Below are 26,089 nucleotides of genomic sequence, written 5' to 3'. Positions count from 1 at the left end.
CCCCAGCACTAAGTTTATTCCCTCCTGACAGAGAGGAGGCATTCTGGGGGCAGAGCCTGCAGCGGGTGAGTCAGGGGCCGGTGTGGGGGTGTTTCTCTGCTGGGTGCTGTGAGGCTCAGACGGGGCGCTGGGGTGGTCAGTGGAGGCTCTTGGAGGCTGAGCTTGGTTTGGGGGGCCCTGGGCTGGGCGATTCTGCCAGTAAGAACTGGATTGTTCACTTACCCTTTGGGTCTATGAGACCCCCAGGGGCAGGGTGGGACGGGCTGGGAGGGGCTGCAGTGTCTTGGAGAAGTTGACCTGGTGGGTCCCTGAGAGCTCAGGGGCAGAGGGACACAGGGTGTAGGTGTCCGCAGGCTTCAGGTCCAGATGGGGAGGGGGGCCTGACCACGGGGGCCCCTCCTCGGGTCCCCCCCTGGGGCTACAAGGCTGCAGCGGGCACACAGGGGCTCAGAGCTCGTCGTGGTGACGTGTCAGGTCCTCGCCGTAGTTGGTGGCCTGGCTACCCACGAACATGTTCCAGTTACTCAGAATCTCGGCCTTGCTCAAACGCCCATCCTGGAGGGAGGGTCAGACGGCAGCAGGGGTGACAAGGGGCCCTGCCTGGGAGACTCCTCTCTGAACCTCAGTTTGCCCCCCCAACACACCCGGGGTCTCTGTCCCTCCCCTTCCCCCACCCCCTCCCTCGGTCTCTCTGTTCCTCTTTCTGTCCCTGGCCCAACAGCACCCCAGGGCAGCTCCGGGCCCGGTCCGGCCACGTGGGCACAGCGGCCCCCTGGGCGCACCTTGTCCGTGTCGCTCTCGTGCAGCAGGTGGTTGGCCTCCACCAGCGGCTGGTCCTGGGCCGGGGGCAGCACCCAGTGGCCCACCTCACTGCCGTCCAGCCGCCCGTCCTTGTTCAGATCGCGGAAGTCCCGGAACTGCTCCCGCTCCGTCTGCACCCAGGCCGGCTCCTCCTCCCCGGGCTCGGCGGAGTACAGATCCGCTGGGCCGGGCGACAGGGGCGACGTCAGGCGGTTCGGGGCGGGCGGGCACCCCGGGGCTCCGTCCCGGCCCTGACCCGACCGGACCGCGGGACTCCCGGCAGCCCACTGCACCTGCTCTCCCGCCTCGGTGTCATCGGCTGTTGGAACGGGGCTAATAGCGACACTGAACTAACAGGTGATCACGGGGCTGCAGAGAAAGGGACTGGAGGCATTGATCATTTCCTCCAACCACGTCAGTTTGCCCGAGACACACGTGACATGAATGCTGTGCCCCACGGGCGCAGGCCGTGTGAGCAGATACTAAAAAGCCACCCTTGGGACAGCTCACTCCACTTTAAAAAGCTCCCTCGGGGTGGCTCAGTCAGTTAGGCGTCTGCCTTCAGCTCAGGTCATGATCCCAGGGTCCTCGGATCGAGCCCCTCACCGGGCTCCCTGCTCAGCGGGGAGTCTGCTTCTCCCTCTCACTCTCCGCCCCCCCCATTCGTGCTCTCTTGCTCTCTCACTCTGCTCTCTCTCTCAGATAAATAAATAAAATATTTTTTAAAAAGTGTAAGTCTTTTACGCCTGATACAAAACCATGATAATTACTAGAGAATGCCTTCCTCCCCTCAGGGACCAGGCCAGGGTGCTGTCACAAGGATGTCACCAAGGATGGAACAGGTGGTGGACACTCAGTCAGCCTTCTAGAATAGTCAGTGCAGAGCCTCTTTTTTCTTTTTTTTTTTTTTAATGGTCCTAAGTCATTGTTTCTTACAGGAAATGATGGTAACAGTAGATGGGGGTCGTGTAGGTTTTTTTAAATTGTGGAGAAAAAATTAAAACAATTAAATACATAGGTTTGAATGTAAAGAAATAAGGGGCGCCTGGCTGGCTCAGTTGGAAGAATGTTTGACTCTTGATCTTGGGCATCATGAGTTCAAACCCCATGTTGGGTGTGGAGATTACTTAAATAAATAAAATTTAGGGGGAGTCTGGGTGGCTCAGTCAGTTAAGCATCTGCCTTCCGCTCAGGTCATGGGATCCTGGGACCGAGTCCCGCATGGGGCTCCCTGCTTTTCCCTCCGCCTGCAGCTCCCCCTGCTTGTGCTCTCTCTCAAATAAATAAATAAAATCTTTTTTTAATGTAAAAAAAAGATTTAAATAAATAAGCTTTAAATTTTTTTTAAAAATTGTGGTAAAAAGCACATAGCATAAAGCCCACTATCGGTGGCATTTAACACACCCACACTGTTGGACGACAACCACCCAGAACATTTTCATCCTCCCAAAAGGAGCCCCCTTTCCCATTAAGGAGTGAGCCCCTAGGCCCCCACACCCTTCCAGCTCTGGGGAACCAGCAATCTCATTCCTGTCTCTATGAATGTCCTATCCCGAACATTTCGTGTAAACGGGGTCATACAATAATATTGTGGCCCTTTGTGCCTGACTTCTTTCACTCGGCATAGTGATTTTATTTTGTATTAACGTGTAGCTGACATACAATGTTACATTAGTTTGGAGCGTCAGACATAGAGACTTAGCATATGGTTTTGAAGATTTACCCATATTGTAGCGTCTACGAGTACTTCCTCCCATTGTATGGATCTCCCTCTGGGGGCATCTGGGTTGACCAGATGGCATTGTGGGAGCTGGGTGTTCTACTCCCGCCTTTTTTTTTTTTAGTTTTATTTATTTGTTTGTCAGAGAGAGAGAGAGAGAAAGAGAGTGCGTGCAAGCAGGGGGAGGGGCAGCCAGAGACAGAAGTAGGCGCTCTGCTGGGCAGGGAGCCCGACACGGGGCTCGATCCCAGGACCCCGGGATCACGACCTGAGCAGAAGGCAGACACTTCACTGAGCCCCCCCAGGCACCCCTCTACTACCGCCTTTACAGGTAAGTACGGGTAAGGAAGCCGAGGCCAGGAGAGGTCGAGGAACTCATTTCCGGTCCCATGGCTGGGAGGTGGCAGGTGGGAAGCATAGACACTGGCTCTGGAGCCTACACCCTTGAGCTCAGTGTACCCCCACCTCTCCCACCTTCCCTGACACGCCACCTTCCCTCCCAGCCTGGGTCACGCCGCCTCTACCCTCCTGGCTCATGTTCTTCCCTATACCATTCGACAGCTGTGAAATTACATTGCTCTGGGGAGTCCTGGGGTCCTGCCTGCCTCAGTCTCTCCAGAACCCCACAGGGAAAGGAAGCAGCCTAGGGGGCAGGGTGGGACCCTGGGCTCCGCCCGCCTGGACCCCCATCCTGCTCCACCTCAGTCAAGCAGCTACGGCTCAGGCCTCAGCTTCCTCATCTGTGAAATGGGGCAATAATACCCATCTCGTCGGTCGATATGGGGATTAAGCGAATTTATAAGTCGTTAACCACTTAGAACAGAGTCTAGCGTGTGGTAACCATGTGCCAGCTGCTGCAATTAGTGGTGAAGCCTGAATTCTTTCCAACACACACACACACACACACAAAGAATTCTATCTTCCTCACAGATAAAAGTAAGATAAATTATGCTTAAATAAAAATGTCTTGCCTGAGGGTTTGTTCCAGAAAAACATGAAAAATATTTTCAAACTCGTAAAAATATGCATGTTTAACAGCTTTCCCCTCAACTAAATTCTTTGCCTCGTGAGGACAGGGGTAGAGGCAGGGCCAAGGGGAAATCTGGGGGTGTCGCAAGGGCCCCCCAAATTCTGAGTAACAGGAGACACAGCCTTTGCTGTGCAAATGCAGGCTCGAGACAAGCTCCCCGACTTCCCAATTCCAACCACTGCAGCCGCTGAGGCCTGATTTTGTAGACGTTCCAGACTCTCCCAGGAAGGAACCTGGTCTGTGACATTCTCTGCTGTATCCTCAACCATGAACATGCAGTATGTGCTCAATATATGTTTCCTGGTCCTGGCACACAGTGGGCACTTAATAAATGCTTTTTTGGTCTGGCCACAGAAGGTACTGGATAAATGCTTCCTGGGCCTGGCACATAGTAGGTGCTTGAGAAAGATTTGCTAGGCCTAACAAATATACGTACTCAACAAATGTTGGCTGGGCCCGACACACGGTGGGTGAGCGAAAAATACTTTTAGGGTCCAGCACACAGTAGGTGCTCCATTAATGTTTGGTGGCTACATGAACTCAAGCAGTGCCCCTGCCCCCACTTCAGAGGGCCACTGCTCTCCTATGGGTGATATACACTGGGCTGTCTGGGGGAGGACAGGCGCCCTCAGGGAGGGTCCCACTCACCGATGTACTCTTCCACTTGGACGTAGCCATCTTTGTTCTTGTCCAGATCCTCCAGGGTTTCCTGGGGGAAGAGGGGTGTTAGGGCTGGCTCCCGAGGAGGGCTGGCCCCCCGGGGTTGGGCTGTGAGGTTCTCTCAGGGACTCTGGCTCGGGCTCGGCTGTATGGCCAGGCATCAGAGCAGTCTCAATGGGGTCTACCTGTCCCGGGGTGGGGGTAGAGATTGGGTGGCTTTCTGGGGTGCATGATGACGCAGGTCCTACCTGCACTTAGGGGGGGGGCAGAGAACCCAGATATCCTGGGACGCACAGGTTGCTGCCGCACAAGGAGACCTGTCCTGCATCCCTCACACTTTTCTCCCATCCAACAGCAAACGCTCTCCAAGGGAAGAAGCCTCTTCCCATTCAGCAGAGCCTAGACCCTAGCTCTGTTTTCCGTATGAGTGTGACATATTTAGTGGATCATTATGACGCACGCTCAGTACTTGGCTTTCTCTCCACTTCTTGAGCAAACAGCTTCTGTTCCCCACTTTTTTCTTTTAAGATTTATTTATTATTTAAGACTGGGGAAACAGACTCACCGCTGTGTGTGGAGCCCGAGGTGGGGCTCGATCTCATGACCCTGAGATCCTGACCTGACCCAAAAATCAAGAGTCAGGTGCTTAACCGACTGAGCCACCCAGGCACCCCTGTTCCCACTTTTTTTTAGATTTTATTCATATATATATATATTTTTTTTTATGTGACAGAGACACAGCCAGCGAGAGAGGGAACACAGCAGGGGGAGTGGGAGAGGAAGAAGCAGGCTCACAGCGGAGGAGCCCGATGTGGGACTCGATCCTGGTACGCCGGGATCACGCCCTGAGCCGAAGGCAGACGCTTTAACGACTGCACTACCCAGGCGCCCCCTATTCATATGTTTAAGAGAGAGAATGAGCGAGAGTGAGCGAGAGTGAGCGAGCATGAGTGGGGGTGGGGGGAGAAGGGCAGAGGAAGAAGCAGGCTCCCCACTGCACGGGAGGTCTGACGTGGGGCTCGATCCCAGGACCCTGAGATCATGACCTGAGCCGAAGGTAGACACTCAACCGACTGAGCCACCCAGGTGCCCCCCCTGCCCCGTTCCCCACTTTTACATTCAAGCTCACTCACTGTGGGATGGTGTAGGGTCTGACCCTCCACTATGCCTTCTTCACAAAGAAAACTCCAACATTTTAGGGTTGCCAGAAAAAATACAAGATGATGACTTACATTCAACTTTCAGATGAGCAGCTAATAATTCTTTAGTATAAGGATGCCCCACACAGTATCTGGTACATACTTATACTGTAGGACACAGTTACATTTGAATTTCAGATGATTTTTTTAAACATAAGTATGTCCCAAATATTTTATGGGACATACTTACACTAAAAAAGAAAAATTACGGTGGCTCAGATGGTTGGGCGTCTGCCTTCAGCTCAGGTCGTGATCCCAGGGTCCTGGGATCAAGTCCCACATGGGGCTCCCTGCTCAGTGGGGGAGTCTGCTTCTCCCTCTCCCTCTACTGTTCCCCTGCTTGTGCTCTCTCTCTTTTTTTTAAGATTTTATTTATTTATTTGACAGAGAGAGAGAGACAGCCAGCGAGAGAGGGAACACAAGCAGGGGGAGTGGGAGAAGAAGAAGCAGGCTCCTAGCAGAGGAGCCTGATGTGGGACTCGATCCCAGAACACCAGGACCACGCCCTGAGCCGAAGGCAGACGCTTAACGACTGAGCCACCCAGGCGCCCCTGCTTGTGCTCTCTTGATCTCTTTGTCAAATAAATAAAATCATAAATAAATAAATAAATAAATACTCGTTATAACTTCAAGTATAATTGAATGCCCTTTGTTACTTGCTAAATCTGGTTACTCGACAGCACTTATATATTGAAATTCTTGTCATTTCTTATAAGTGACTTTCCTTTATTATTATTTTTTTCTTTAAAGTAGGCTCCATGCCCAGTGTGCGGCTTGAACTCATGACCCGGGTATCAGGAGTCACACGCTCTACTGACTGGGCCAGCCAGACACCCCTTTAAGTGACTTTCCTTTAGTTTCCCCTTTCTAAAGTACAGTTGGGGCTAGCAGTAATGTTTTGAAATCCTGTGTGTGGGGAGTTACGCTCCATATCCACGAACGTGAAAGATGACAGCAGAGTTTAGACGGGGGCTCAGCAAACTTCTTCCACAAAGGGCCGGAGAGGAAATAGTGCTACTTTGTGAGCCATGTGGTCTCTGTGGAACCCACACAACTCTCTCTGGTTGTGGCACATGGAAGCATAGGGGCGTGGCTCCGTTACAATAAAACTCGATTTGCATAAACAGGCTGAGGGCTGGATTTGGCTGCGGGGTAGATAGTTGGCTGACCCCTGGTGCGACCGTGGATTCAACAGCCTGGGTTCAAATCCGGGCTGTGCCACTTCTGGTCTTGGTGATCTCGGGCAAGTCCTCTCACCTCTCTGTGCCCAGGTGTCCTCATCTATAAAAGGAAGGTGAAAGGGCGCCTGCGGGGGGCTCAGTTGGTTAACTGTCTGCCTTCGGCTCAGGTCATGATCCTGGGGTCCTGGGATCGAGTCCCACATTGGGTTCCCTGCTCAGCGGGGAGTCTGCTTCTCCTTCTGCCCCTCTCCCCGCTCATGCTCTCTCTAATAATAAATAAAATCTTTTAAAAATAATAATAAAATAAAATGAAGATGATAGCCCAACCCCATAGGGTTGCCATGATGACTCAATCAAGCTAATCCTTAGGTAAAGATGTTACCACGGTGCCCCTGGCACACAGGACACGCTCAGTCAGGGTCAGTTAAATAATCTCAACGCAGGGGGCCCCTGGCTGGCTCAGTTAGTAGAGCACGTGATTCTTGATCTCGGGGTTGTAAGTTCGAGCCTCATGTTGAATGTAGAGATTACTTAAAAAAAATCTTTAAAAAAAGATAAAACCTCAACTCAGGAGAGTAAAGAGGTATTACGACATTATCCGCTTTAAAAGAGGGACGTTGGGCCTGGGAGGATGGAGAGTCTAGTGGGTTCGAGAAGGCTGGGTAAATGACATCTCTCCTCTCCGGATTGCAGTCATCTCTGGAATGTGCTTGAAGCCCCCCACATCAACGGTACACACATCACCTCAAGTCAAGAAAAGGCCTGAGAAATATCTACAACAGCTGCAAATGCACCTCCCAGTGGGCCAGAGATCCCACCGCTAGCAGTTTTACCCTGCAGCCATACTGATGCATGCGTGTAATGTGACATAATGAGCAATTAGCATCAGTCAGTTTTGCAGTTTTACGTGTATGAACTCATCTAGTCCCTATAACCAGCCTTGACGTAGGAACAGTTACCAGTACCACCGTTTTATAGATGAGGAACAGGTCCAGAGAGGTTAAGTAACTTGCCCAAGGTCACACAGCCAGGAAGCTGCAGGGCTGGCATTTGAACCCAGGCCTTCTGGGCTCAGAGACCTTGATCCTAACAGGCTTGCCACAGACTCTCAAACCAGCTCTGGAAACGGAGCCAGCAGAGAGGGGTTGGAGGACGGGGTCAAGGGGACGGAGAGGCCAGAGGATTATCCACTTTTTTTTACATCCTCTGGGCATTTTTTTTAAAGATTTTATTTATTTATTTATTTGAGAGAGAGCGCACAAGCCGGGGGCGGGGAGGGGAAGAAGCAGGCTCCCTGCTGAGCAGGGAGCTGATGCAGGACTTGATCCCAGAACCCCGAGATCATGACCCAAGCCGAAGGCAGACGTTTAACTGACTGAGCCACCCGCGTGCCCCTCCTTTGGGCATTTAAACACATCGGTACGTTAGCTATTTTAGACATACATATAATTACATTTTAAAAATACTTTGTGAAAAGTTAGGCATGGTAGAAACGGGTATAAACCCTTCCACGGGGCAGCTGGCTGGCACAGCGGTTGGGCGTCTGCCTTCGGCTCAGGGCGTGATCCCGGCGTTACGGGATCGAGCCCCACATCAGGCTCCTCCGCTATGATCCTGCTTCTTCCTCTCCCACTCCCCCTGCTTGTGTTCCCTCTCTCGCTGGCTGTCTCTATCTCTTTCAAATAAATAAATAAAATCTTAAAAAAAAAAAAAAAAAAAAAACCTTCCACGACCAGTGAGCCCTCACGTGAACTGTGGACTTTGGGGGGTGACGATGTGTCAGCGCAGGTCCCTCCACTGTAACGAGTGTCCCACTCTGGCGGGGGATGTTCATGTGGGGGAGGCTGTGCGAGTGTGGGGGCGGGGAGGGTATGGGAAATCTGTGGACCTCTTGTTCAATGTTACCACGAACCTAAGTCTGTTCTAAAAATTAAGGTCTGGGGCATCTGGGTGGCTCAGTCAGTTAAGCGCCTGCCTTCAGCTCAGGTCATGATCCCAGGGTCCTGGGATAGAGTCCTGTATGGGGCTCCCTGCTCAGCGGAGAGCCTGCTTCTCCTTCTCCCTCTGTGTGTTCTCTCTCTCTTGCTCGCTCTCTCTCTGTCTCAAATAAATAAATAAAATCTTTAAAAATAAACAAATAAATAAAAATAAAATCTTTAAGAGGTGTCTGGGTGGCTCAGTCAGTTGGGCATCCAGCTCTTGGTTTCCACTTGGGTCATGATCTCAGGGTTGTGGGATCGAGCCCCGCATGGGGCTCCATGCTCAGTGTGGAGTCTTCTTGAGGTTCTCTCTCTCCCTCTATCCCTCCCCTGGCTCGCACTCTCTCTCTAAATAAATAAAATCTTTAAAAATATATAAAATAAGTAAAATAAAATATTTTAAAAATAAAAATAAAAATTAAGATCTGCTGGGGAAAAAAAGAAGGAGAAAAAAATCCTTCCACAATAGGGGGCATCTGGGTGGTTCAGTCGGTTAAATGTCCAAGTCTTTATTTCGGCTTAGGTCACAGTCTCAGGGTTGTGAGACTGAGCCCCAAGTCAGGCTCCATGCTTGGCATTGAGCCTGCTTAAGATTCTCTCCCTCTCTCTCTGCCCCTTCCCCCTTACAATCTCTCTCACTCTCTCAAAAAAAAAAAAAAAATCCTTCCACTATAAAATGGAGAAGGAATTGGAATTGCCACAAAAATTATAAAGGAATAGGAAGATGGGCCAGCAGAAGTGGCCTCAGGGTAGATACTCCATGTATGCAGTTGGGGTTTTCCTGGGGTTCAGCCAGGATTGGGGCTCCCCAAGGCACTCCTGGGGAATGTGTTTTCAAGCAGGGGGCCCGAACTCCAAATGTGAGCACAGGAAGGGGAAGACAGGGCCAGGAGGGACAGACACTGGGAGGTCAGGCGTAGGGCAGGGGAGAGGTTGCCCTCCACTGATCTCTTTGTGGGCTGGGTTCCCAGGGGAAGGGGCTGGAAGACCAGGTGACTGGCTCCCCCACGGTAAGCACTGGAAGGCTGGCCCTGACATCAGAAGCCTGGGTCCCAGGAGGGGGGTGGGAAGTGGAGAGCAGGCTCCTCGGGCCCTCACTCACGGCAATCACGATGTCCCGCATGTGAGGGAACTCTTCGGGGTGCAGGAAGGCTGTCAGCTCCTCCCTCGTGGCCATCGAGTCCCCGTCCTGGTCCACCACCCTGAAACGCCGCTCATCCCGAGCCAGCATTTTCTTGTAGGTCTCGGCGTCCTCCACATCGTGAAATTCTTCACCTGGGGAAGGGGGAATCTCGTTCAGCTGTGCCGTAATGGAGGGAACGGCGGGCAGGTTGAAGGAAAAGACAAAGGCTCCAGCTCAGCGGAGTCAGGGCAGGAAGCCTCCACAAAACTAGTAATAATTAATATAGATTCACAGTCTGTATATATTAGCTCTCTTGTCGGGAGAGCTTAGTACATATGAAACACTTTACCTACAAAATTGCAAAATTGCATTTAATTCTCCCGAAAAAGCAAATAAAGAGAGTTTTTTTGTTTATTCTCACATTATGAAGGAGAAAACGGATTCCCACAGACAGGAAATCACCAGCCCAAAGTCAAGCAGCCAAGAATGATGCCCTTTGGGCCCCAAGGTCACCCTCTGGTGCTTTAAGTTACACTGATTCAGGTTATAGGACAGAGAAGAGGAGGAGGGTGTTTTCACCAAAGGGAAGGGTACAAGCGGAATGTGGAGGTTTGAAGAGCTCGCTGAGTTCAGGGAAACTACAGAAGGTCCATATGGCTGGCCAGAAAATGCAGAAGAACAAAGCCAGGGGGTGGGCCAGGCTGGGCTGAGGAGCTGCGAGGGAGACCCTGGGGAGCCATGAAGGGCTGTGAGCAGGGGAGGATCAGGGGTCAGCTCTGGGTGTGGAGAGACCCCTCTGGGGATGTATGAGGGACAGGCTAGAGGAGGGAGTCTGGAGGGAGGGTGCAGGAGGGAGAGAACAAGAGCTGTGGGGGTCGCAGGGCTAGGGCATGGGGACAGACAGGAGGAAACACAGTCAGGGGACGGGATAAATGGATTTGGGTTCTGTCAGAGATCAACGGTCAGGATGACAGGACATGGCAGGCAGATGTCACTGGTCAAGGATCCCCCAGTCATGGTTATAGAGGTCAGGGACTGGGAGTTTCGGGGTGATGGGGTACGGGAGTAGACCTTGATCAATGTTTGAAGTCAAGGGTTGAAGTCAAAGGTTAGGGATTCTGTCCCAGAGGCTACAGGTTCTCAGGTTGAGGCTGTCAAAAAGGTCAGGGTTACAGTGTGTGTGTTTTGCAGGGAGCAGGAGCCGGGGTCCCGCCGCGTACCCGGCGCGTAGTGGCCATAGGTGGCGTTGCGCAGCTCCTCCCAACCCACACGCCCGTCGCGGTCCGTGTCGTACGTGTTCCAGGCCGCGCTCACCGAGTCCCGTATGTGCCGCTGCTGCGTGTGCGCGATCCAAGAACGGAGCTCGGCCAGAGACACCCAGCCGTCCCCATCCCCTGCGCGGTCCATGCGGTCCACGATGCGCCTGCGAGTCGGGGCGGGGCACACGTCAGTCCCGGACTCCGCCCACCCCGGAGACCCGCCTTCGTTCAGGCTCCGCCCCGCACATGGAGCCACGCCCCCACTCGAGACACACACCCCATAAAGGGTTGAGAAAACCTTCCCAGAGCCGCCCGCCCACAGAGGGGAGACGCCTGTCAATCCCGGGGCCACGCCCCGGGAAGGTCTCCGCCCCTTCAATCCAAAATCAGAGGGTCTACTGCCGCTGTGAGGTCCTCCACACCGCCTAGTTGGGGGAAGGACCTACCGCAATCCAGGGCCACACCCTCCACTCTGACTCCGCCCCTGGACCCAAACTTGCTCCATCTCTCGTTTGTCCAGTTGGGGGTCAGGGCAGGGAGGCAGTGTCACATCGCGCCCCTCGCCCGCATGTCCCTATCCCAAGACTCTCTCTGAACTCTGATGGCCACGGCCACGCACACACCGCACCTCTCGCCGTTTCAGGCGCGGCCGGTCTTCAGGCCGTCCCTTCCAACCCCGCCCCCTGCCCCGCCCGCCTGGCTGCGCGGGCACATTTCAGGCTCCTCTCCCTCCAGCCCCACCCTATGCTGCGTCCCGCCCCTTTCCCCTACTTTTCCCAGACTGTCTAAGGGTTTGCCCCAGGACCATCAGCAGCAACCCTGCGGGCTTGGCCTCCATCAGTCCCTTCCCCAAGCTCCGGCCGGATCATGTGCACCGTGCCGTCGCCTATGAAGCCCCTGAAGACCCTTCCCCGCGCACCTTGTCTTGGGCCGCTCCTATCTGCTCCCAGGACCCCTCCCCCGGCCACTCCCCGCCACCAGTTTGGGTCCTTCCCTAACAGCTCACAGAGCCCACAGGGAGCGCTCCTCTTGGTCACCGTCCTTCAGCCCCGCAACCCAGTTCCCAGGGTCTACTGCGACCTGGGCACGGCCAAGTCCCCTCCCACTCCAGGCTGTGTCTGCTCCGATCGGTCTGGAGCTGGAGTCCCCAGACTCACACGCTACCCTGAGGATCAGGCTGTTGTCAAGAGCGTGGGCTCCACCGCCAGATATTCTAGGTTCAAATCCTGCCACCTTCGCTTGCTGGCTATGTGACCTGGACAAGTCACTTAAACCTCTCTGTGCCTCAATTTACCTCTTTGTAAAATGGAGGATAAATAATAGAACCTACCCCACAGCGTGGTTGTGGGGATTAAATAAATTAACCCTTGCAAAGCACTTAGAACAGTGCCAGGCATTGTAGTAATGCTATGCCAAATGTGTTAGCCTATCGCACTGCCTTTCCTCCTCCCTCCCTCCTTCACCCAACCCCATCCGCGCACAGTCTCCCAGCCAGCAGACCCAGTCACCACGACTATCTCCACGACTATCTCCACGCTGATCCAGTCACCATTGCCTCTTGTCTTCCATCTGGACGACTGCAGTTGCTTCCTCACCAGCTCCCTGCTTCTCGGTCCCTACAGTCTGTTCCCCGAAAGGCAACCAGGAAGATTCCGTTGAAACCTAAGTCAGCTCACATCATCCCTCTGCTTAGAGCCCTCCTATGGCTCCCGTCTCCCTCCGAGAAACGCTGAAATCTTCACGGTGGCCTGAAGGCCCTGACTTCCTTGTTCCTTCTCTGCCATCATCTTCCACCTTCTCCTCTTTGTTCACTGGGTTCCAGCCACACGGGCCTCGCTGCTCCTCAAATATCAGGCCCGCTCCTGCCTCAGGGCCTTTGCACTTACAGTTCCCTCTGCCTGGAATGCTATTCCCCCATATATCCACATGGATCAAATATTACCTTCTCACTGGGCCTCCCTTCACCTCCCTGTTTAAAATTACGGCCCTGAATCCTCCCCTCCATCTCTCTCCTACCCCAGACGGGCTCGGCTTTCCTCTGGGCTGAGCTGGTCGAATTCCTTGGCCACTTCCCGTCCTAGGAAAGCCTCATGGTCGTACTGGAAGTTCCCGTGGGCGTCATCATGAGGGGCCTCGCTCAGGGGGGCCGCCTGGTGCACCCTCCCCTGGCCATGAGGGCCTGCGTCAGGGGATGGCTTGCCCTGGGCGCCGCGCCTGAGCAGCAGCAGCAGCAGCAGAAGTGATGGTCGCCACATCATCAGTCCTTAGGGAGCGGTGGAGGCTAGGAGTCAGGGGTCACAGGAAAAAGAATAGAGACAGGACAGGAGAATGGAGGGGGGGAGACCGAAGACAAGACACAGATGGTAGCTGGTCGCAAAGTTTAGGGCTCAAGAAGGGCCGGGGGTGGGAAAAAGGGGGGCAGAGTTCTCAGAGGTAAACCCAGAAGTGGGGACTGAATCTTCTGAGGGAGTCCCAGAACGGTCCCAGAGCCAGTAGTGGGGGGTCTCAAGCGAGAGACGTGGCGCGCTTCCCACGCAAAGTATGGAGCGGGGTCGTGGCCAGAAAGCAATCATGCAGGCCCCCAGGCGTTATGTGCAGCCCGGATCCAATTTCCCGGCCGAGAGAACCCGGACCGTCCTCCCTGGGCAAGCCACCCGCCCTCGCCTCCCTTTACCAGTTTAGCCAGCTTCACTTCGCTCTACACAGTCCGTTCTGCGTTCTCCGAAAAAGATGCCCAATTTGGCGGCTCTCCAGCCAGGCCCCGCCTCCAGCAGCTCAGAGGCCCCGCCCTCCGACCAATGAGCGCTCATGAGGACCCCCAAGGGGCGGGGCCGATGAGCTCGCGAGGGCCGCGGGCGCCCCACGCCACGTCCACAGAGAAAAGCGCGGCCCCAGAGGTTCCGCCCGCCCCTTCGCAGGGCAGGCGGGTGGGCGGCCCCGGAGAGACGCGGATGCCGAGAACTACAACTCCCGGCACGCATCGCAGCGCCCTACCGGACCACAGACCACCTCTAGCTGTTCTATTTCCCAAGCCTCTTGGGAGGTGGTTTGGGTTTTTTAGTTTTTTTTGGGTTTTGCTTTTTTTTTTTTAATTTCTTTATTTACTTAAGTAACCTCTACACCGAAAGTGGAGCTGGAGCTCACGACCCCAAGATCAAGAGTTGCATGCTCTTCTGACTGAGCCAGCCAGGCCCCCAGGAGGTGTATTTTTATCTTTCCCTTTGTCAGTATGGTTTAAGAAAGAAGGGAACAGAGGGGCCAGAGGAGGCATCCCCTTCCCTCAAAGAGGGAACAATGCTTCCCTTCCGCTCCACCCAAGGAGTCAGGTCAGACTCCAGCCAAGAATTCCTCAAAATACGTGGCACATTGTAGGCATTGGGTAAATAATGTGAAATTTATGAATGAAAAAGACGTGACTTGGTATATAAAATTGGCATATTCCACAACTGGCAACACGTTAGCCTCTGGAGAGATTCCAAGCCCAGGCTTACACTATTTACTCCCCCAGCCCACGTGTTCTCCTACTTCCCTTGCCTAAAAGTCAAAATGATAAGAACACAAGGATTCGGGCCCAAACTCGCGTTTATATGTGGAGGTGAAAAAGAGCCATGATCGTCAGGAGGGGAAACTGAGGCAGACCACAGGAGGAGAAATCCAGAAGGTCATCGGGCCCAGGACTCTTTCTGGAGGCTCAGAAATACCAGGATTCCAGGAGGTCTCACAGCATGAAAGGGGCCTGACTCCATTAGCTGGTGGTAGCCAGAGTGGAGAACGATTATCAGGCCGCTGCTGAGAATGCATGTATGTGCTAAGAGTCAGCATCCTTGGCCACGCCGGGAGTGGGCAGGAGGGCCCCTACGTCATCCCCACGGAGAGACATCCAGGGGGCTGAAGGAAGAGGAAGGAGGGAGGTCATCAGAATCTCTGAAATCCTCTGGGTTCCTGACTGCCCCTCCCCGACGTGTGTGTCTGTCTGCCTTTCCCAGTCTCTGTCCTACTCCACAGGTTTCTGTCCCCCTCTGAGTCTCTGTTCCTTTCTGTCTAGATCCGCCCCCCCCCAGGTCTGTGTCTCCCCCTCCTTGGGGGTTTCTGTCCCTTTCTCTGAGTTCTTTCCCTCTTCCGGCTCCACACCTGGCAGCCCCCTTCTCATCCTTCTCCACAGCAGAGCTCCTCCTGCAGCCACTGCCGTGAGCAGTAAGAAGCCGACGACGATTCCGACCACTGGCACCGAGGATTTGGCTGGTGATTCTGCAGCCAGAGAATGATGTGAGATGCTGAAGGGCCCCTCCAGCCCATCTGAGTCAGGGCAGGAGCCTGGGGGTTCTCAGGCCCTCCCAACCTCAGAGAGCCCAGCATCAGGTTTTGGGGAATGGGTGTGGACAGAGGGAACACCAGTCTGCTGATGTCCTAGGTCTGTGCAGAACACCCCCATGTCGCATAGAAGAGCCAGCTACAGCAAGATGGGTCTCAGTCACACTGGCCCAGGGACCTGTAGCAGCAGGGTGCGTGCTATCCTGACGCGGAGAGCAAAGCCAGCACAGAGCAGGAGAAGGTCAGATTCACAGAGGACTGGCAGTGGCTGAGCAAGACACGGTCAGTCTTAGTGTCGACTGGCAGAAGCAGACGACAAGTGATCAGACTAGCAGCAGCAGGAGGGAAGGCGGTAAGACTTAGGGACGACTGTCCAGAGTGGTTAATGGGTGGTCAGACTCAGTGAGGCCAGCAGCAGCAGGAGGGAAGGCAGTCAGACTCAAGGAGCACTGGCAGCAGCGGGGTGGAAGGCGGTCAGACTCGGGAAGGACGAAAGGCTACCAGAGACAGGGAGTGTCATCACTCAGCGGGACCTCACCCAGCTCCACAGTGAGGGGCTGTGGCAGCCCTGCGTGCTGCACCAGGCAGCGGTAGTGGTGCTCGTCGCCACTTTTGACCGTCAGCGAAGACCAGGCGTGGAAGGAGCCGTCGCCATTGGGGCCAAGGTCACCTTCACCTGAGCCGGCTGCCAGCCCGTTCCGGAGGAATCGCAGTTGTAGCTCCGGGGGATAGAAGGAGAAGGCACTGCAGGTGAGCACAGAAAAGCCGGGGCTGCCGGGTCGGGCCTTCAGGCGCATGGAGGGCGGCTCTGCAGACAAACAGGCAGACAGACCTAAGCCCCAAGCCCATGAACCCCTAGGGCCAGAGCAAGTGAGGGCTGGGTAAGGACATACAGAGGCCTCCATTCCTTCCACCATACCCAGCAGGTCCCACCATGTGCCCTGCACGGTGCTGAGCCTGGAGGATATAGTGGCAAAGATAAAGGGACGTTCCTGAGGGGACAGAGACCCCCACCTATCCACCGTGAGGGTATCCACCGCTTATCCGTTCCTTCCTGCAACACACACATACTGAGCACGAACCATGTGCCACACACTCTTCTAGGCGCCCAGGACACAGCAGTGAACAAGACAGACAAAAGTCCCTGTCTTCAGGGCGCCCGGGGGGCTCATCAGTTAAGCATCTGCCTTTGGCTCAGGTCATGATCCCAGGGTTCTAGGATCGAGCCCTGAGTGTCTGGCTCCCTGCTTGGCGGGGACTCTGCTTCTCCCTCTCCTGTGTTCATGCTCTCTCTCTCTCTGTCTCAAATAAATAAATAAAATATATTTTTTAAAAAGTCCCTGTCTTCATTGAGCTCATGTTCTAATGAGGGGAGAGAGACAAATATTTGTGTACAAATAAATGGAAAGGAAACAGACTGCGAAAGTGCTGTGATGAGAGAAAGTAAGACAGACCCTACCATCATTAAAAGATAGTAAGCGGATATTAAGAAAAATATCATACCAGCGCATTTGAAATTTAAATGAACCAGACAAATTCCTAGGAAATGCAACCTTCCGAAACTGACACAAGAAGAAATAAAAAACTTGAGTAGTCCTATAATGATTTAACAATTTTAATCCATAATTCGAAACTTCCCAACAAATAAAAGTCCAGGTCCAGGTGACAACATTGACGAATTCTTCAAACAAACAAACAAACAAACAAACAAAAACAAACAGCACATCTACATGTAATTTAGGAAAAAGGCTCCACTGCCATCAATGGAGGAGAAAGGATGGTGGTCTTGCAACAGATGATGCTGGGTCAACTGGAGATCCATGAGGGACAAATGAACCTTGACTCCTTACCTCACATCATTACACACAATTAACTCAAGATGGATCACACAGTTACATATAAAAGTTACTTATCAACCAAGCTCCTAGAAGACCTAAAAGAATACCTTCATAGCTTTGGGAGAGGAAAGATTTCCTAAGGAGAACACACACAAAAGCTACAGACTGAAGATGGATGGATTGATCTTCCTTAAAATTAAGAACATTTGCTCATCAAAAACTTTCAACAAGAGAGGAAAAAGACAAGCTGCACACCGGGAGAAGTTATTTCCAATGGAACCATCTGACATAGCCAAAAGACTCCTATCCAGAATATATTAAGACCTCTAACAAGAAAAAAAAGAAAAAATTCCACTTTAAAAGTTGGCAAATGTATTCAAACAGCCACTCCAAAAGAGTGAACGCTCAACCGGTCAATAATGCGAAAAAGTACGCTGTCACTAGTCATTAACTCATTTACTGCATTTTTTAAAACATTTATTTATCCGAAGCGGGGAGGGGTAGAGGGAAAGGGAGAGAGAGAATCGCAAGCAGACTCCCTGAGGAGCATGGAGCCTGATGCGGGACTTGATCCCACGACCCCGAGATCACAACCTGAGCAGAAACCAAGAGTGGGAGGCTTAACCAACGGAGCCACCCACGTGCCCCCTCATTGATCTGATTTTGTCTTAATTTGGCAAATCATGTATACAATTCTCATTTATCAGAGAACTGAAAAACGCATCACAATGAGATACCACCACAAACCCACCAGAATGCTTCAAATTCAAGACAGACAGTATCAAATTCTGGCAAGTCTGTGGAGCAACTGGAGTTCTCATACCCAGCTGGTGGGATTATGAATGGCTTCAACCCCTTTGAGAAAAGTGTTTAGCGGGGCGCCTGGGTGGCTCAGTCATTAAGCCTCTGCCTTCGGCTCAGGGCGTGATCCCGGAGTGTTCTGGGATCGAGCCCCGCATCAGGCTCCCCACTCAGCGAAGCCTGCTTCTTCCTCTCCCACTCCCCCTGCTGTGTTCCCTCTCTCGTTGGCTGTCTCTCTCTCTGTCAAATGAATAAATAAAATATTTAAAAAAAAAAAAAAAAGTGTTCAGCACCACCTACTAAAGCTAATCTGGGGCCTCCACCACCATACCCAGCGAGCGCGTGCTCACAGTCTTCTGAAGTTCAAAAGGCAATGCCATGGTGATAAAAACCGGGTCAGTTGTTGCCCTTGGGAGGTATGGAATGGGAGGGGACACAAGGAAGTCTTGTGAGGTACTGGAAATGTTCTAGATCTTGGTAGGCAGGTACATGGGCACCCGTTAAACTTAATCAGCCACCTACCTTGGGTAGGTGAGTTACACCTCAATAAAAAAGAAAAAACAAAGCCACTATAGTGGGGGCGCCCGAGTGGCTCGGTTGGTGAAGCGTCTGCCTTCAGCTCAGGTCATGATCCCGGGGTCCTGGGATCAAGCCCTGCATGGGCTCCCCGATCAGCGGGGAGTCTGCTTCTCCCTCTCCCTCTGCTGCTGCCCCCCGCTTGCACTCTCTCTCTCGCGCTCTCTCGCTCACTCTCCGTCTCAAATAAATAAAATCTTAAAAAAAAACAACAACACACAATTGGGGCGCCTGGGTGGCACAGCGGTTAAGCGTCTGCCTTCAGCTCAGGGCGTGATCCCGGCGTTGTGGGATCGAGCCCCACATCAGGCTCCTCCGCTATGAGCCTGCTTCTTCCTCTCCCACTGCCCCTGCTTGTGTTCCCTCTCTCGCTGGCTGTCTCTATCTCTGTCGAATAAATAAATAAAATCTTTAAAAAAAAAAAAAAAAACCACACAACACGAAGACACCATATTGAATAAATGGACAAAACAATGGCAGGGGAGACAGTACTGGGGGTCGTACGGGGACACACTTTAACCAGGGTGATCAGGGAGGACCCTGTTGAAGAGCATGTTGACATCCAAGGTCAAACCTAAAGCATGAGAAGGACCCAGTCATGGCAGGATCGCAAGGAAGAGAACTACAAGCAGAGGGAACAGTAGGTGCAAAGGGCCTGAAGAGGAAAAGAACCTGACACTTGGAGGAAGGGGGAGACAGCGAGCACAGATGGGGTGTTGGGAAATTATAGTGACGGAAAGCAGCCACCTGCGGGGATTGCAGCCCACAGAGTAGAGGTTACATTGGAGTGTAAGACTAGAGAAAAGCTAACGGACAGTTTTAAACAGTGGTGGGCTCTGAGCTCATTTATGTTTCCAAAACGGTCTTCTGACTGCTCGGTAGAGGGCCAGGATGGAAGCTGGGATTGCAAGATGGGGACACTGAGGACAAAAGAGCTCTAATTCCAGCCCTTGAGAACCCCCTAGACGTGCACGGAAGTACAGTGTTTCTGTACTATAACAGGGGTCACGCAAGGCATCGTGGGGGTCCGAAAGAGGCAAGTGTAAAGCCTCCTGGGCCACAGGAAAATCTCCTCGGCTGTGACACCAGAGGACCCAATGGAGAAGGGCGGAGATGGAGAAACGGGAGGGCTGGTGTAGGCTCGAGGAACTCTGGCTGAGCCAAGCAGGCAGAGGCTAAGGAGAGGGACAGAGGCCACTGCCACTCAGGGCCCCCAGGCCAGGCTGAGGAACTTGAGCTGTGTCCAGAGGTCTCTGAGAGCCAGGGGAGGGCTGTGTGCGGTAAAGGAGCGGGGACAGCTCTGGGTCTAGAAAGACCCTCTGGAACATGTCGGGGAGGAGCTGCAGTGGGGAGAGTGGAGGCTAGGAGGCCGGGGAAGAGGATGAGGCCTACGGTGGGGGGCATGGGGACGGAGAGCTCCATGGGGATCAGGGATTCTGGAGGATGCTCACCCTTCCACTCCAGGTTTCCACGGCCCCTCTCCAGATGGCCCAGCAGCCGCTGGGGGCAGGAGTTGAGCAGGAAGGTTCTCTCCTTGCTGACCGCCCCGGCCTGCTGCGTCCACGTCTTACGGATGGTCTCAGTCTCGGGCCATTCCCCATTCCAGGTGCCCAGCTTGGGGTCGAAATTCATGAAATCCTCGCCGTTCAGAGCGAACTTGGCCACGGGCACCGAGGCGTTGTCAGGGCCCAACTCACAGCCCAGCAGGCCCTGCAGGGTGTAGGGTCCTGGGGTGCCCACATACAGGTGAGCAGGACCCAGGAGCAGGGGCCCTGGCCCCTCCGCGCTCAGACCCCGGGAGGCCTGTCTTACCTCCTTCCCCCAAGGCTCTGAGACCTTCAAGAAAGAGCTCCTGCTTGTTCCTCAGGTCTGTGGTCTCTTTCTCCCAATACCAGGAGACCTGGTTTTCCCAGACCCAAGCCCCGCACGGCTCCGCCTGGGCCCGAAGGTTGTTGTAGCTCAAGTACTGCTGTGGACCGAGCCAGCCCGACACCCAGAAGGCCGGGGTCCCGGGGGCGGGAGCGGACACGGCGGTGAGGTGGTACAGGAGGGAGAGATGGCTCTCTGCTGGAGGGAGACAGAGGGGAAGAGAGCAGATGGGCGGGGGACCTAGCCTGGGAGCAGCCCAGATACCCTGAAAGAGAAAAGACTCAACCCCAAAGAGCAAGGACAGACCCAGAGAGAGGGAGAGAGCCTGGGGGGGGGGGTGGGCACCGGACAGACGCAGAGAGGAAAGGGACAGACTGGGGGGGCAGACCTAGAGAGGAGGGGGACAGACCCAGAGAGAAGAGGACAGACCCAGAAAGGAGAAGACAGGCCCAGAGAGAGGGAGAGAGCCTGGCGGGGGGAGGGGGGGACCAGACAGACGCAGAGAGGAAAGGGACAGACTGGGGGGGGGGGTAGACTTAGAGAGGAAGGGGACAGACACAGAGAGGGGGGACAGACCGGGGGGGGGGGGGCAGACCCAGAGAGGGGGGACAGACCCAGAGAGGAGAGGACAGACCCATAGAGAGGGGGACAGACCTAGAGTGAGGGGGACAGACGGGGGGGGGGACAGAGCCGGGGGTGGGGGGGCAGACTCAGAGAGAAGGGAACAGGTGGCCCGCAGACTCAACCACCGAGGGAGGAAGAACAGTAAGAAAGTGACACTCGGTGAAGGAGGTAGGGCCCGCCCGAGTGAAACCTCAGATTTCGCTTCCTTCGCCCCTTCCCGGCCGCCGGCGCCTCCCTCCTACCCGGCAGCCGCGGCCCCTCACCTGCGCGCAGGGTCGGCAGCAGGACGAGCAGGAAACCGAGCCCCCAGGTCCGAGGCCGGGGGACCCCCATCCTGAGCGGGAGACCTGGGGCGGGAGGGGGCGCGTGACTGCTCCGACCCCCGCCCCGCCCCCTCCTCCCCCAGCTCCCGAGGGGCTCGGCCAGCACGCGCAGCCGCGCCTGGGGGGCCCCGGGGCTCCGCGACCGAGGCTGGCCACCGTGCCCTCCTCCCCGGTGAACTTTCACCCCTTCATTTGCTCCTTTTGGGTTAATTAATTACAGAGCCTGGATAGGCTGAGAGTTCTGTCTGAGAGCTCGACCCCGCCTCTCCCTCCTCCCCCAGACCCTGGAATCCGAGCCCCAGCCCCTCCTCCTCAGACTGGCAGCCCCGGCCCTCAGCCCCTCCTCCCTCAGACCCAGAAGTGCAGGGCCTCCAGCCCCTCCTCCCTCAGACCGGAGAGTCCCTGCTCCCGGGCCCCTCCTTCCCCAGACCCAGGAGTCCAAAGCCCCCAGCCCCCTCCTCCTTCAGGCCCAGGAGTCCAAAGTCCCCAGCCCCCTCCTTTCTGAGACCCAGGGGTCCGGGCCCCCAGCCTCTCCTCCCTCAGACCCAGGAGTCCAGGGTCTCCAGCCCCTCCTTCCCCAGACCTGAGAGTCCAAGCCCCCAGCCCTCTCCTCCCTCAGACCGAGGAGTCCAGGGACACCCCCCCCCCCCCACAATGCCACTCTTCCCTCCGATCCGGGAGTCCCAGTCCCCCAGCCACCTCCAGCCTCAGACCCGGAGTGCAGGACCCCAAACCGCTCCTCCCTCAGATCCAGGAGTCCCAACCCGGGGCCGTCCTCCCTGGGCCTGGGCCCCAGCTCTGCTCACAGCAGCGAAGTTCCCTTCCAGCCTGCAGCCCTAGCTGGCTCCCGTGACTGGAGACCCCAGTTCCTCTCTCACATCCTGTCCGGAGACTGCTCCCTGACTTCAGGAATATCCAACCCCGCCCCCCAGCTGCAGGGCACACCCCAGGCCCTGCGCCCAGCCTCTCTCAGTATTTGTCTCTGCCTCTCTCTTGAAATATTTTTGTTTCTTTTCTTTGTGGTCTCTTTCTCTGTTGCTCCCTGTTTTCTTATTTTGAGGGTGTCAGCCACCCAGCGAATTCATGACAAAGCTGACAGCCCAACGCTGTCCGAGGGCCAACTTTGGAGGTTTTAGCCGGTCCCCTTCTTACCTCATTGTACAGCCGCCCCCACCTCCCACCCAGCTTGCTACAGCGAATGTTCTCCCGACCCCTTCTAAATTTCCTCCTTGGAACCCGTCCCCTAAGTGTCCCCTGAAAATGCCCTTACGCTTCTTTAGTATCTTCTGATACGGCCTCAATAACCTAGTCCCAAGATATATTGCGGTCAGGCTTAGAGGCCCCCTCCAGTACCCCACCCCAGCCCACACTGTGGCGACAATGCCTCCATTATACTGGAATGTTGTACATATATAGAGACTTATTTTAAGGCATTGGCTCATGTGATTGTGCTGGCTTAGCAAGTCTAAAATATGATAGGGGTGGCTGGCAGGCCGGGGACTCAGGGAAGAGTTGCAGTTTAAGTCCCACAGGAGCAGGCCGGAGAACCAGGGAGAGCGGATCTTGCAGATGGCGCCCCGGAGGCCGTGGGCCCGCCTGGGGGAGGTCCGTTTTGTCCTTCTAGTCAGGTTCCAACTGATGGGCGGTAGCCCACCCACATTCTGAAAGGGCAGCTAGCTTTCCTCCAAGCCCCCTGACTTCAGTGTAAGTCTCATCCCAAAACACTCTCACAGAAACATCCAGAGTAATGTTGGACCCAACGTCTGGGGCCTGGGGCCCAGCCAAGCTGACACGTGAAATTAACCGTGACACGTGGTAAATCTGTGTTCGACTTAGTGAGGAGCCTGTATTCATTTTCGTTCCTCTCCCTGGTCCACTAAGATCCACCTTGAGGGCCTCTAATGCCACTGGTGGGTCCTCCGTTCATGCTCCAGGAATCCTACAATAGGCCCTCGATTCTTTCCTAAAACACTCTGAGGAACCTGCCATGCCCAGCTGTCCCCTCTGTGTCCCTAGGGATCTGCCTGTGTCTCTAGGGGACCGTTCCAGCAGCCCGGGGACTCTCATTTTAAAGGCCTCAGGACCAAAACCAAGCAAAGGAAAGAATAAAATAAAGGCCCTGGGACCCTGCTGTGATGTTCCTTGGTCCCGGGTATAAAAGGGCCCATGTCCCTGCTTTACTTTCCCTTGGAGCTTGGAAACCATCACCCCGGGGGCCCAATAAAGAGTTTTAATGCCCTGTCTCTGGTGTCCTGCAGGACCATGGCCAGAGGAGGCCCCTCCTTGGCGCTGGGGCTCTGATATCTCAGATCCCCGCCCCCATGTGCCTCGGGTCCCCTGATGGAATCCTGAGGCCCAGCAATAACAGCTTCTGCTAATCTCTCTCTGAATCGGCCACCCCCCCCCCACCGCCCCAGGATCCTGCTAAACCAGTCCTGAGCCCTCCCCCTGCTGTGACCCCAGAGGGGCCTCAGCCCCAGGCCCTTGGCGCCTGCTGCGGCATTCCTGCCAGCAGCAAACCTCCTGCATTTCTCAGGGACTTGCTATCAGGCCCTTCCCATGTCTCCTCCCCTGTTGGACTGTTGCTCCCAGGAGGGAACCACCCTCAAGGGACCTGGGACCCCACTCAAAAGGGGCCCTGAGGTCTTGTTACGTGGCTCTGTGTCTCCTCTTTAGGTCCCCTGGGTCCTACTCTACTGGTTAAGACACACCCCCCTCCTAGGGATCTTCTGTAGAGCCTAGGTCCCTAAACAATGCCACTAGAGCCCTGGGGACAAGCCTTTGTGTTCCTGCCACCGTGCTCCTGGGACTCTAGTCCATTGTCCCTGGGGCCTTCCATTAATGCTCACATTTTGCCCAGCTGTCCTTCAGCTCCTGCTTTACCCCTCTCTGGGTATCAGTCTCCTCTGGGTGTCCTTGGTCCTGCTACACTGTCCTACCAACTGTCACTGCAACACCTCTCAGGACCTACTCTAATATTCACTGGGTCCTATCAAAAAGTCCTTTGGGGCTGTGCCTGGGGGGCTCAGTCGTTTGGGCATCTGCCTTCGGCTCAGGTCATGATCTCAGGGCCCTGGGATCGAGCCCCGCGTTGGGCTCCCTGCTCACCGGGGAGTCTGCTTCTCCTTCTCCCCCTGGCTTATGCTCTCTCTCAAGCAAATAAATAAAATCTTAAAAAGAAAAAGTCCTTTGGTTCCTGATAAAGTGTCCCCAGGACCTGTATACTCTGCCCCTGAGCACTCAGAAGGTCCCCTGGATCCTGCTACAATGAGTGCAGTCTTCCCTCATGTGGCCTTGAGAGTCACCAAAATGACCACAGGGTGTCCCCTCTAAGCCCTCAGGGTCCTGCCAGGGTCTGATTAGAATGTCTCCTAGCAGGGCGCCTGGGTGGCTGAGTTGGTGAAGCACCTGCCTTCAGCTCAGGTCATGATCTCCAGGGTCCTGGGATCGAGCCCCACGTCAGGCTCCCAGCTCAGCGGGGAGTCTGCTTCTCCCTTTCCCTCGGCCTCTCCCCCTGCTTGTGCTCTCTGTCTCTCTATCTCAAATGAATATATAAAATCTTAAAACAGAAAAAAGAAAAAAAAAAGAATGCCTCCTAGCTCTACCATGAAGTCTTTAGGTTCCTGTTAAAACGCTCCAAGGGCCTGCTAGTCTGTGCCCTCCAGAACCGTCAGAGTATCCTCTGGGCTCTGGGAGAATTCCCCGCAGGCTTTTCCCCATGTGTCCCAGGATGCTGCTTCAGTGGCCATCGACCATGGCCCCGGATCAGTGCATTCATTTCCTACGGCTGCTGTAATGTCACCACAAACTCGGCGGCTTAAAACAACACAAATTTTTGATCTTACAGTTCTGGAAGTCAGACGTGTAAAATGGTCCACGGTGCTGGTTCTTTCTTGAGGCTCGAGGGGAGAATCCCTTTCTGTGCCTTTTCCAGCTTCTAGAAGCTGCCTGCGTTCTCCGGCTCATGGCCCCATCCTCCAGCTTCAAAGCCAGCAGCTTAGCATCTTCTCTCCTTTCTGACCTTTGTGTGTGTGTGGCCGTCTGTCCTCACATCTCTCTCCGGCTCTGATCTTCCCCACCTTCCTCTTCTTTTTTTAAAATTAATTTTTATTAAACATGAGAACGAATGCTTTTCTCAGCCTGTTTGGGGAGCAAACCCACAACGGTGGTGGTGTTAGTGTCGTAATCTACCCAACTGAACTAACCAGCCGCTCAGCCCCCCACCTCCCTCTTTACTCTCAGGATTACACTGGTCCCCTGGATAATCCCAGATCATCTCCCCATCTCAAAATCCTGAATTTAATCCCATCTGCAAAGTCCCTTTTATCATATGTAGTTACATAGTCACGGGTTCCAGGGGATTAGGGCATTCACATTTGGGGGACCACTATCCAGTCTACCACAGTCAGGACGGATGCCCTTTCTTGCCCTTGGTAGAATATCCCCGTCTGACCTCCTCTCCTGGGGCTTGACAGTGAGGGCTCTCAGGCTGCCAGAACATTCCCCATAACATCCCTCCTTCCTGCTACAACAGAGAAAGCCCTCAGGGTCGCTTAGTACCCACTGGGAGTCCCTTCTAGGTGTCTGGGGTCCTGTTATGTCTTCAGGGGCCATTTACAGCATCTGCTGGCTGTCCCTTCTCATATTCCCAGGGTCAGGCTCTGGTTCTGCCTGTGCCCTCCAGAGCCCCGGGGGCTCCTGCTATCATTTCCCCAGGGGCCAACTATAAAGAAGAGAAAGCCCGTGGCGGAACCCGTTGCATAATTTGCGGGGCTTGGGACAAATGAAAATGTGG

The 26,089-nt window shown here is 54.4% G+C and overlaps 2 protein-coding genes across 11 annotated transcripts; both read right to left on the bottom strand.

Annotated features, from left to right (window-relative positions):
- RCN3 (reticulocalbin 3) lies at positions 1-13,841 on the bottom strand. 3 transcript variants are annotated; one of them, XM_026481824.4, is made up of 7 exons: positions 13,627-13,841; positions 12,969-13,233; positions 10,914-11,116; positions 9,673-9,845; positions 4,200-4,260; positions 783-982; positions 1-555 (listed from the first exon to the last, which is right to left on the bottom strand). In XM_026481824.4, the coding sequence occupies exons 2-7, from the start codon at positions 13,208-13,210 to the stop codon at positions 448-450; spliced, it is 987 nt and encodes a 328-aa protein (XP_026337609.2). In that variant the 5' UTR covers positions 13,211-13,233; positions 13,627-13,841; the 3' UTR covers positions 1-447. The 3 variants fall into 3 exon arrangements, with proteins under 3 accessions (XP_026337609.2, XP_044234141.2, XP_057170532.1); XM_044378206.3 differs by having other exon boundaries at positions 12,969-13,215; positions 13,627-13,724; XM_057314549.1 differs by having other exon boundaries at positions 1-982.
- Positions 13,842-14,516: 675 nt separating this feature from the next.
- On the bottom strand, positions 14,517-22,699 carry FCGRT (Fc gamma receptor and transporter). Of its 8 annotated transcripts, none has more exons than XM_044378194.3 (7): positions 22,565-22,699; positions 21,235-21,318; positions 20,291-20,545; positions 19,930-20,205; positions 15,802-16,071; positions 15,084-15,200; positions 14,517-14,840 (listed from the first exon to the last, which is right to left on the bottom strand). In XM_044378194.3, exons 2-7 carry the CDS (start codon positions 21,302-21,304, stop codon positions 14,761-14,763), a joined length of 1,068 nt encoding a protein of 355 aa, XP_044234129.1. In that variant the 5' UTR covers positions 21,305-21,318; positions 22,565-22,699; the 3' UTR covers positions 14,517-14,760. The 8 variants fall into 8 exon arrangements, with proteins under 8 accessions (XP_044234129.1, XP_026337611.1, XP_026337612.1 ...); XM_026481826.4 differs by lacking the exon at positions 22,565-22,699 and adding an exon at positions 22,101-22,215; XM_026481827.4 differs by lacking the exon at positions 22,565-22,699 and adding an exon at positions 22,101-22,211 and having other exon boundaries at positions 20,291-20,542.
- Between the last annotated feature and the right edge of the window lie 3,390 nt (positions 22,700-26,089).

Source organism: Ursus arctos, unplaced genomic scaffold, assembly GCF_023065955.2.
Source record: "Ursus arctos isolate Adak ecotype North America unplaced genomic scaffold, UrsArc2.0 scaffold_19, whole genome shotgun sequence".
NCBI classification, from domain to species: Eukaryota; Metazoa; Chordata; class Mammalia; order Carnivora; family Ursidae; genus Ursus; species Ursus arctos.
The sequence above is the reverse complement of the archived record's forward strand: the minus strand, read 5'-3'. Positions and strand labels throughout refer to the sequence as shown.